General features: G+C 39.9%; 1 protein-coding gene across 5 annotated transcripts in view; it reads right to left on the bottom strand.

The window, feature by feature from the left end:
* Nucleotides 1–476: 476 nt before the first annotated feature.
* Nucleotides 477–11518, bottom strand: part of ATG10 (autophagy related 10) — a 256590-nt gene continuing 245548 nt past the window's right edge. For all 5 annotated transcript variants that reach the window (XM_081503879.1, XM_081503876.1, XM_081503877.1 and 2 more), the window contains 3 exons: nt 1972–2069; nt 1194–1309; nt 477–875 (listed from right to left, as the gene is read on the bottom strand). In XM_081503879.1, the coding sequence (XP_081360005.1) occupies nt 838–875; nt 1194–1309; nt 1972–2069 (252 nt within the window). In that variant the 3' untranslated portion in view covers nt 477–837. The remainder of the gene's footprint in view (nt 876–1193; nt 1310–1971; nt 2070–11518) is intronic.

Genomic DNA, 11518 nt, shown 5'->3' with positions numbered 1-11518 from the left:
CACTCCCCGAAAGTGGGCTGCCTCTCCAGGTGCCTCCTAGACTCCTTGCTAGCCAGTCTCTTGGGTGAGACCTGGACAGTGTTAGGAAGTAAGTCCAGCTTGAAGGAGCTGAGCACAGAACTGGAAAAGGCCTATTGGGAGACCAAAACAATACAAATAAATGCGGCTCAAAAGTTACATTCAGAGCCAAACTTCTTCAGGAGCAGGTACCTCAGAATCACCCGGAGGGGCAGTTCCAGCAGGTGGCCAGTGCCTGTAGTTAAGAAAGATCCTCAAGTGACTCTAAAGAGCGTCCCTCACTGACAGACACTAATCTAGTTGCTCTAAAGAGGTGATTATGTTTTTCTTTTAGTTTAAGACCTTAGCAAGTTAAAATGAAAAATGAAACAGCAACCCCAAACCAAACATTTCATGGTTCATCTTAACACCTTACTGACTATTAAACTTATTGACAAACTAGGTGAATGACAATCAAATTGTAAGAAAGGTTACCATTTAATGAATATTTGCTTAATACTTTACCATACTTTCTCACACACTAAGGCTCTCATGTGCTTCTCACAGCGACCTTGTGAGGTATCTTGTTATGAGTCTCAGAGACATGAGAGAAGAACCTGGAAATGCCCTGATGATGTCATTGTTTCTATTACCGAGCTAGAACCCTTTTTTGCTATTTATAGTAATTTGTGTCTTTGCAGTGTTTCTTCTAAACATAGAGCATATCAGTTGCTGCAGACATTTACTTCCAAGGAGAAAAAAATCCGTGTCAGAATCTCGGTGAGCTGAAATCTCACACCATATTGGCCCCATTAAAACCTGGGCCGGCTGCATCAACTCTCAGTGTTCTTCTAAGCTTTTTCGCTCAATAGAAGAATCTGAAGAACAAGAACAAAAGCCAAGAAAATGAAAGAAGGTTAACTGAGCAGTAAAGACTTGTTTCAAGAATATCAATTCTAAAATAAAACCACTCAGTTCTGTGGTTGGGTGAGTGTTACTTTAGGAAAGCCAAGAGCTTCCTAAATGAGTGGATGCTGGTTGGCTGGAAAACTAAACAAACAAGTCAGTGTCCAGCCTGTTAGAGATGAAAGCAGACTTAATAAATGCTGGGGCCAGCACGGGTGACATATCCAAATACAAAAGAGACTCCAGGATCTTTGCAACAGGAAACATGGAGCGCAGGCTTCTCTTTTTACCTTGTCCACTGACATTGCCTTCATCCTGAGAGGCTGCTGTGGCGTAACTCAGAGGAAGATTCAGGCCGACAGCTGGCCCCACCATGCTCAGCCACGATGTGATGTAGTTGACATTCCTGGTAAGTAAGTGAAACACAGAAAACTCTGTTTCCATTGTGGTTGTTTGAGTGGTAGAAAATCAGTTACCAATAATCAGAGAAATGAGGCTTTCTTCAAAGATGTGTGCTGGTCACTTGGAATCTCAGCATTTCCAAATGCCAATCTGTTGCTTGATAGGGACTTGGGGGCCAAAGAGGCTGAGGAGCCCCCACTAAAGCAGCTTAAGGGAGGGAAGGTCAAGGCACTGATGCCCCTCACTTCCCTCGATGATTCCAGTTTGACCCAGTTGACAGCATTAGCTAAGGTAGCAGAGTGCAGTGATGAAGCGTGTGGTGGCTCGGAGGCCAGAGTGCCTGGGTTCACATCCCAGGTTCCACCACTCAACAAGATATGTGCCTTGGTTGATTTACTTAGGCCCTCTGTGCATTAGCCTCCTCCTCTGTAAACCAGGTAAAATAATAGTACTTAGTTCACAGGGGTGTTATAGAAATCCAGTACATTAATATATCTGAAATACTTAGAACAATGCCTAGAACATAGTAAAAAAATTCAATAAATGTTAGCCATTATTATTATTACAAAGAATATTTCTTTTTTAGTTTAGCTTTTAGAATCACATAAAAAGATTTACACTTTTAAAATAAGACTGAAGCCAATGTATCTTGATGGAGTTTCTTACCTATTGATTTTTTGGGAATTCTTTAACACAGGAGTCATGAATTCACTCGTCTTGCAGGGATGAAGTACAAAATAGGGTTGTCCAAGTATCGGATGCTCCTGTAAGAATCAGAGTTAGCCCAGGATTGCTGGCATGAATACACTGAAAAAGTTAAAATCCATACTCAGGTCTACTCCTTTAAGATAAAAGTTTGTTTTAAATTTCAAATTATTAAAAAATAAATAAATAAATTTCAAAATATTAAAAAATAAATAAATAAATTTCAAGTTATTAAATTAAGATATAGATTGATTCCTATTCTAAAATATAATTCACAACCCAAACATGAGAAAAAGGTTGATGAGAAGAAATTATTTACTGATACAGGACGGCACTCAATACAAACTGCAGATATATTTTATCTTGTTCTTTAGCTGGTGTTTCCTTTGGCCTATAATTATTCTTCAGCTTTAACTCAAGGATGTCCATGAAGTTCAGGAGCCTGACCATTTGAACAATGCATTTTACTCACCTGTTTGTCAATGGTTCAGTTCAGTTCAGTTCAGTCGCTCAGTCATGTCCAACTCTTTGCGGCCCCATGGACTGCAGCACGCCAGGCCTCCCTGTCCATCACCAACTCCCAGAGTTTACCCAAACTCATGTCCATTGAGTCGATGATGCCATCCAACCGTCTCATCCTCTGTCATCCCCTTCTTCTCCCGCCTTCAATCTTTCCCAGCATCAGGGTCTTTTCAAATGAGTCAGTTCTTCACATCAGGTGGCCAAAGTATTGGAGTTTCAGCTTCAGCATCAGTCAGTGGTAAGGCAACCAAAATCATTCGCATATTTTCTTTCTTTTTCTAAATGAGCATTTTGACTGCACTGAGTCTTCATTGCTGCACGCGGGCTTTCTCTATTTGTGGCAAGTGGGGGCTACTCTTCATCTCAGTGTGCAGGCTTGTCATTGCAGGCTTCTCTTGTTGCGGAACACAGTCTTGCGAGCTCTCAGGCTTCAGTAGGTGTGGCACACAGGCTTAGCTGCCCCACGGCATGTAGAATCTTTCTGTACCTGAGATCAAACCCACGTCCCCTGAATTGGCAGGCATATTCTTAACCACGGGGCCACCAGGGAAGTCCTCACATATTTTCTTACATAAATTTTGTCAACATGTTAATTCTTTCAGGCCTAACTGCATCCAGGCACATGACCAGTGAGTAGGTAGGGTAGAGGATAGAGTGGAAGAGGGGAATGACTGGCACTGTTTCAACTGTAGGCTTCCCTGGTGGGCTCAGATGGTAAAGAATCTGCCTGCAATGCAGGAGGCCCAAGTTCGATCTCTGGGTTGGGAAGATCCTCTGGAGAAGGGAATGGCAACCTACTCTAGTATTCTTGCCTAGGAAACTCCATGGACAAAGGAGCCTAGCAGGCTACGATCCATGGAGTCACAAAGAGTCAGACACAACTGAGAGACTAACGCTTTCATTTAAATTGTACTGCTCTTGTATGTCTCTCTCTTTCCCTTAGTTTCTCTGTTTATCTATGTCTCTCCTTCTGTCTCTCCCAAGCTTATGGGGCTGTTTCCACAAGTTTCAAGTCCATAAGACAGAAGTCCGCTGCCTATATAAGAGAATGATTGGATATAAGATACAGGTCGGGCTGCTGCCAGACTAGGAATGTAGACATCATTTGGTAACCAATGGGGATCCCAAGAAGGTTGCTATGTGGTGAGTGATCTATGCATAAATTTGACCATCTTGAAAACAGTTTTTGTTGATAAATTTATCAATTGCTTACATTGTGCATTAGCCATTATGCCAGAGACAGCAAACCCAAATACTGCTATGATCTGAATGTTTGGTTCCCCAAAATTCATATGATGAAACCCTAATGTGTGATGGTAGTAGGATGTGTGATGGTAGTAGGGCCTTTGGGAAGTGCTTAGGTCATGAAAGTGAGTATCAAGAGCCCTCAAGATGAGATGAATACCCTTATAAAAGAGGCTTCAGAGGGCTAGCATGTCCCCTTCTGCCATGTAAGCACAGTGAGCAATCTGCAAGCTGGAAAAGGGCCTAATGCTGGTGGGCTGGAGCTCTCAACCTGGTCTCAGACTTCCAGCCTCGAGAACTGTTGTATATCAACTACCCGATATGTAATATTTTGCTATAGCAGCCCAAACAGACTAAGACAACCACCTATGAAGACGAGGCAGGCGACCCGAAGGGGAAAGGCAGTTAAGTGCACCAGCAGGTGACAAGGATCACGGGGACCTAGGGAGTGTGCCCAGCCAAGCTTGTGCTTGCTACTCCGCTCCAGCCAGTTGTGCCAGGTGGAATGTAGGCTCGGTGTGCCAGGTCTTCCCACTTGTCAAAATAATCTAGAAATCCAAATTTTTTATGTAAAACCTCCTAAATTTAAATATTGGCACCATTTGTTAAAAATATGGCGTGGGCCAAATAAAACAAGCCCGTAGGCTGGATTTGGACTGAGAGCTGCCTGGCTTCTTCCCCTGGCTTCTTGTCTTCTCAGCCAGTCCAAGGAGAAGCTGAACTCAGAGCTGTCCATGGGAAGAATTACATCTTGCATCCTCCACTATCCCATCCCAAAACACGCATGTCTGTGCACAAGTGAACACACCTATCCACAATAAATAGGAGGAACAGCTCCACTTGTACGGGTGACCTTGGGTGTGGAGAGATGAGTGTGTGTGTGTGTGTGTGTGTGTGTGTGTGTGTGTGGCAGGGCTGAGTTATTCACTGGGAGTAGGCTGAAGTATGAGTATGTCTCCCTAAAGGGGCCACCTCTAGATGTCTCTGCCCAGGGTCTTGATTCGCACACAGAGCTTGAGCCCCTGCTCTCCTGCTTTCTCCTACCCCTCATTCCTGTTTCTAACCTGACACTGGGACCACAGCCCAGATATGTAATGCTTACCACCAAGTCCTCATGTCCAACTTAATTCTGGCTCCCTTTACTAGCCTTAAACTAATATTTATTAATTCATTACATATCTAGTTATCATCTCTTATGTACCTGCCAGGAATAGTTCTGGATCTATCAATAGTCACAGAGATCACTCTAAGATAAACTATGATCCCATGGAACTTATGTTCCAGTGCAGGAGTCAGCCAGTAAACACTTAGAACAAATAAGTAAATGGGATAATCTAGATAATAATAAGTGCTATGAATAAAACAAAGCAAGGTAATACAACCTTGGAGGGACTGTGGTAATAATTCAGACTTGGTGAAAAGGAAGGCCTTACTAAAGAGGTGATTTTTAAATAGAGATCAGGATGGCAAGAAAAATCCAACTGTGCAGAGAAACTGGGAAAATGCAGAGACCGTAAAGGGAAATGAGTACAGGAAATGTAGAAGTATTTTAAAATTATTCTGAACTAAAAATAATTGCTGTTTATACAGCTGGGATTTAAAAGGCTAAATTTAGTCTAAATCCTTCTTGGATTACTTGTATAGTAACCAATGGAAGGAATGAAGAGCTGTAACCAAATCTGTGAAGACACGTTTACCTTCTTTAATAAAATGAAACCTAGAGCTCCAAGGATGGTGCTGCATGGAACACTCATAAAGCAGAGAGTCAGCTTGGCCATGCAGTCTCCACTCCTCCAGGACGCACTCCCCACTTGGCAGCCCTTGATTACCATGGCCACTCCATGGAGAAAGTCTCCAACCTTAAATGCCCAAGCTTCATGTAGCTGAGGTAGAATGGACTAGTCAAACAAGACTCTACTGAAAGCCTGGGAATACTGAAAGGGTAACAAACACACAGAGCAACAGGGCTCTAAAAGATCCAGAGTGTTACAATACTGGGACTCTCGGGCCCATCTGCGGGCTTCCCTGATAGCTCAGTTGGTAAAGAATCTGCCTGCAATGCAGGAGACCCCGGTTCGATTCCTGGGTCGGGAAGATCCACTGGAGAAGGAATAGGCTACCCACTCCAGTATTCTTGGGCTTCCCTTGTGACTCAGCTGGTAAAGAATCTGCCTGCAATGTGGGAGACCTGAGTTCGACCCCTGGGTTGGGAAGATCCCCTGGAGAAGGGAAAAGCTACCCACTCCAGTAATCTGGCCTGGAGAATTCCATGGACTATATAGTCCATGGGGTCGCAAAGAGTCAGACATGACTGAGCGACTTTCACTTTCACAGGCCCATCTGAGGCATGGGGGACACTAGGAAGAGATCTTAGTTGGGCTCTCCCCTTCTGGCCTGCATGGTGGATGGAAGCACTCAAAATCACTATGCAAGAGTGTTCTCCAGAAATCTTAACCATTCATGGTTCAGTCTCCTTGAGGAGCTGGAAACTCTCATGAATCATGGCTTCATCACATAGGTAAGACCTTGCCTCTTCCTTATAATAGGTCTGTGGCCTAACCTTTATAAGATCTCCAAAGAATAATTATATCAGTGTATAAGACACCTCCAAGAGATACAGACACAGTTAAAGTTCAGAGGGTCATTTTCTAAGCAGATGTTGGCCTGTGTCACATTGTAGCTCTACTCATCAGATGCTGCTTAGTAAATACCTGGACTTCACGTCTATTGCTCATTCCATATAGCAAGTAGATAAAAGCAGGCTTGGGAACTGTAGTTAAGAATTGAGCTAAGGCAAACCACTTAATCATTTCATGTCTCTATTTCCTTATCTGATAACTGGGACTAATGACAGCCTATACCTCATCGATTGTCTGTGATCCTTCAATGCAAAAATGCCAGAAAACCATTCAAAATAGTGCCTAACATAAAATGAGCACTTAGTTGGTTATTACTACTCAATTTATTGATATTTCAATAGACAAGAATAATAACACCTAGACAGCCATAATATGACTCAAATATGTTTTTATAATACCCTACAACAAAGTCCAATTTCAATATTTAAACATAAAAAGCTCCTATATACTTATGCAGCATAGTTAAATCATCACTGACTTGTGTCTAAATGTTCAGAAACATATGGTAACTAGTTATAACCAAGGATAGGAAAAGTCTGAATTAGTAAAAAGTCTATGTATGTACAGCAGTTAGAATTATCAATATATTGATGTGTTAGTTGCTCAGTTGTGTCCAACTCTTTGCAACCCCATGGACTGCAGCCTGCAAGGCTCCTCTGTCCATGGAATTCTCCAGGCAAGAATACTACAGTGGGTTGCCATTCCCTTCTTCAGGGGATCTTCCTGACCCAGGGATCGAACCAGGTCTCCTGCATTGCAGGCAGATTCTTTACCATCTGAGCCACCAGGGAAGTCCAACTATATATACAATCACTAGAATTATCACTATATTGATAGGACAAATTAATGGGAAATAATTTAAATGAATTTAAATTAAAATAGTAGCTCAGGCACTTCAAAAACACTTCAGTAATCTACAACATTTTAATATTCATTTTTTCCTCACATAAAATAAAAAGTTACATTAGTATTTAAGGTTATATTCTGATAAAAAGCATGATAATGCTTGTGCAAAACACCTTTTTAAATAATAGGGACTTTCATGCTTTACTGCTTCCTTGTATCTCAGATGATAAAGAATCTGGCTGCAATGTAGGAGACCTGGGTTCAATCCCTGGGTGGAGAAGATCCCCCAGAGAAGAGAATGGCTACCCACCCCAGTATTATTGCCTGGAGAATTCCATGGACAGAGGAGCCTGGTGGGCTACAGTCTCTAGGGTAGCAAAGAGTTGGACACAACTGAGTGACTAACACTTTCACTTCATGCCTTAGAAGAGTTTTTAGAACAGCCTGGACAGTTTGTTAATACAGGTTTAACCACCTAAGAAACTCTTTGTCTTTTACTATGTTAAGAATTTGTATAATTAGACAAAATATATTTAAATGAATGACTAAAAATCAAACGTTTAAATTGTATTTTTAAAACAAAAATTGTTTTGGTAAGATGCTTTGGTTTGAAAAAGCTAAGCAAGGAGATGTTGATCCTGTTAGGAATTATAAAAAGGGATATTTTGTAATCTTTTGAGAAAAGTTTTATTAATAAATAACAATAGTAGTGGACTTCTAACTATAGCAGGATGACACAGAGGTCGACAAATCTCCTTGAAAAACAGGTATAAAACTGAACAAAATTGTCAAAAACAATCATTTCTGGGATGTGAAAATTAACCAAAGGCAAATAAAATTTTTGATAGCTTTTTAAATTCATGAAAAGCTGCTAGAATGTCAGATTAGACACAGAGACAGTCTGCAACCTTCTTGCCTAGAAATACTCCCATACCAACTCCACCCCACCTGGCTCCATCAACAGGGAGGCTTTGTGGGAATGGAGCCAGCTACTGGAGAACCAGCAGCAGAGCTGCTAGCAGGGCTGACTTGCTCATGTGCAGGGGAGATACAAGAAGGCCTGATGAAAAGCCAACGCTGACGATGACTTGAACATTAACGAAATTTGGATGGGCTCCCAGCCCACACACACAGCCATGAACAAACGAAGGAGACCTTGTAGGCTTGAGGTATATAAGCACAACCTCTGTCTAGTCACTGGTTCACCAACAAGGTAAGCAGACAGAGATGGCAACCTCATGGAAACCAGGCAAGAACATGCACATTAAGAATGAAAGACAAAATAGAGACATCAATGGCCACATTTACAGAGTAGGCAAATTTGGCAGATAAAATCTATGAAAGTTACTAAAACAAACAAACAAAAATAATAGCAACAACAACAAAAAGGCAACCCTCAGAGAAAAATACTGGAATCCAGAATTGCTATTCTGTATTATCTAAAATGTCCTGCTGAGCTATCAGGGAAGCCCTCAAAGAAATTTATGAAACATCAAAGAATCAAAACAGATGCACACTAAAGGGGAAAAAGTCCTTTAATAAAAACTAACTCTGAGTGGGCCTGATTACTGGATTTAAAAAAATTCAAAGCAGCTATTAAAACATGTTTGAAGAACTAAAGAAAACCATGTTCAGAGTTAAAAGGAAAAAATTATGATAATGACTCTGCAAATAAGTAATCTCAATCAAGGAACACAAACTATAAAAATAACCAAATAAAACTGTGGAGTTGGAAAGTATAAAACTCACTAGATGGCTCAACAGTAGATATGAGATGGCAATAAGAAGAATTAATGAATTTGAAGATATATTAATAGAAATTATACAATTTGAAGGAAAAAATGAAGAAGAAAGAACAAGTCCTCAGACATCTGTGGGACCATACCAAGCATACCAACAAACCTGAAGTAGGAGTCTGAAAAGGAAAGGAGAGTCAGGGAAAATATTTGAAGAAACACTAGCTGAAAAGTTCTTAACTTTGATGAAAAACATTTAATCTACAGATACAAGCAGACCAACAAATCCTAAACAGAAACACAGAAATCCACATCTAGACTTATTACAGTTAAATGGCTGAAAGCCAAAGATAAGAGGGAATCTTAAAAGTAGCAAGAAAGTAATAATTCATCACATAAAGAGAAATAAAAATACAATAATGGCTGGTTTCTCATCAGTCCAGACAGCAGCAGAAAGACATATTCAAAGTCTTAGGGGGAAAAACCCTAGACCTGTCAATCAAGACTTCCATATCCAGCAAAACTGTCCTTTAAAAAAATGAAGGTAATATAAATACATTCCAAAGGAACAGACTGAGAGAATCCCTTGTTAATTGACTTGCCTTATACTAAAGGAAGTTCTTCAGGCAATAATACCAGAGGGTAACTGAAATCCACAGGAAAAAATAAAAAGCATCATAAATGGTAAATATAAAAGGTGAGCTAAGTATTTTTTCTTCTCTTAGTTACTTTAATAGACAGGATTACATAAGCAAAAATTATAATACTGTAGTGTTGGGTTTATAACATACATAGATGTAGTATATGTGACAATAATAGCACAAAGGAAGGGAAGGAATAGAACTATATTGAACAAAGTCACTACTATTTTAGCCAAATTAAGTCAGTATTAACTTATATTTCTGGTGTCAGAATGTTAGCAAGGGTATTGTTTTTGAGAGCATTTAGAACCCAAAAGAGGGCTGAGCACCAAAGAATTGATGCTTTCGAACTGTGGTGCAGTCAGAAAGCACCACTCTTGAGAATCCCCTGGACAGCAAAGAGATCAAACCAGTCCATCCTAAAGGAAATCAACCATGAATATTCATTGGAAGGACTGGTGCTGAAGCTGAAGCTCCAATACTTTGGCCACCTGATTTGAAGAGCCGACTCACTGGAAAAGACACTGATGCTGCAAAAGATTGAGAACAAGAGGAGAAGGGGGCGACAGAGGATGAGATAGTTGGATGGCATCACTGACTCAATGGACATGAGTTTGAGCAAACTCAGGGAAATAGTGAAGGACAGGGAAGCCTGGTGTGTTGCAGTTCATGGGGTCACAAAGAGTCGGACATGACTGAGCAACTGAACAACAACAACAGAACCCAAAAGGTCCTTTTTGTTGATAAATAAATCATTGAAGTATATTATTAATCATGACCACTCTTCTAGCAACATGTTAAAAGTACCATATTTAATTATGTGGTTAAACTATTTATGGTCAACACCCAATGCTTTCCCAAGTCAGCTTCCCTTTTGGTAAATTAACCAAATCACTAATTACTTTTCAAATGCAGATGGAAAATTAATTTTTAAAATACTCAAAATAAATTCTTGTTTCTATACATAATACTACTGAATACAAGGCTTTGAGTTATTAAGAATATAATAATAGGTATATAATGTAGAAAATACAGTTTCCTTGCTGTGATTAGAATTTATATATTCCTTCATTCATTCTCTTAGCAAACATTTAGTCTTCTTGTCTGATAATTTATATAATGATTTAACCCTAACTAAAAGGCAGAAGATCTGTAATTTTAAAATGTAGTTAATCTTCTGGTTATCTTAATGCAGCAGAAGTGAAAGAATTTAAAGTTAGCCTTGTGACTTAAGCTAATACTATTTTTCAGTAACAGTCAATGAACTGATCCTGCTAGCCAAGCAATTTTGTATTCAGACAAAGTAAGGTAGAGAATTTACAAATAATTTGAGGCATTTGATCAGTGTAGACAATCTGGATAATATTCTTCAAAAGCCATTTTTCTGCAATAGTGATTTTTTAAGGCTTATGCTATCAGGAAAGATTATCTGCATTTTCTACTTTCTCCTTCAGACAGCCAGAATCAGAGATGAAAGTATCTTTAGTTGGTTTAGGAATTATGTGTTGGAGTTCAAGAAAATCTAAAATCCTACACCTTATTTGTTTAACATACCACTTTCAGAAATGGAAGAACATCAAAACTGTCAGGATCTTTTTAGTGACATTTCTTAGATCAATTCAGAAGGTAAATTTGTGTGAAAGTGCTACCATCTGCTGTCAGTACTAATGAACTGATGCAAATCTGCGCTGAGAAAAATGTCAGTGTGGAAATGCATGCAGCCAATGAACTGTGTTAGGCTTACAACTCAATAAACACTTCTACTGGAACAAAGTTCTGCTAAATGGTTTTCCGTGAAAATAGAAATGATGGGTCAGATTTCTATCTCTGTAACTCCAGAGAAGAAGTTATAGTGGCACATTCTCTTAGGAAATTTAAT

The sequence above is a fragment of the Giraffa tippelskirchi genome, chromosome 6 (genome assembly GCF_054371585.1).
Source record: "Giraffa tippelskirchi isolate mGirTip1 chromosome 6, T2T-mGirTip1v1.2.pri, whole genome shotgun sequence".
Taxonomy (NCBI): Eukaryota; Metazoa; Chordata; class Mammalia; order Artiodactyla; family Giraffidae; genus Giraffa; species Giraffa tippelskirchi.
The sequence above is the reverse complement of the archived record's forward strand: the minus strand, read 5'-3'. Positions and strand labels throughout refer to the sequence as shown.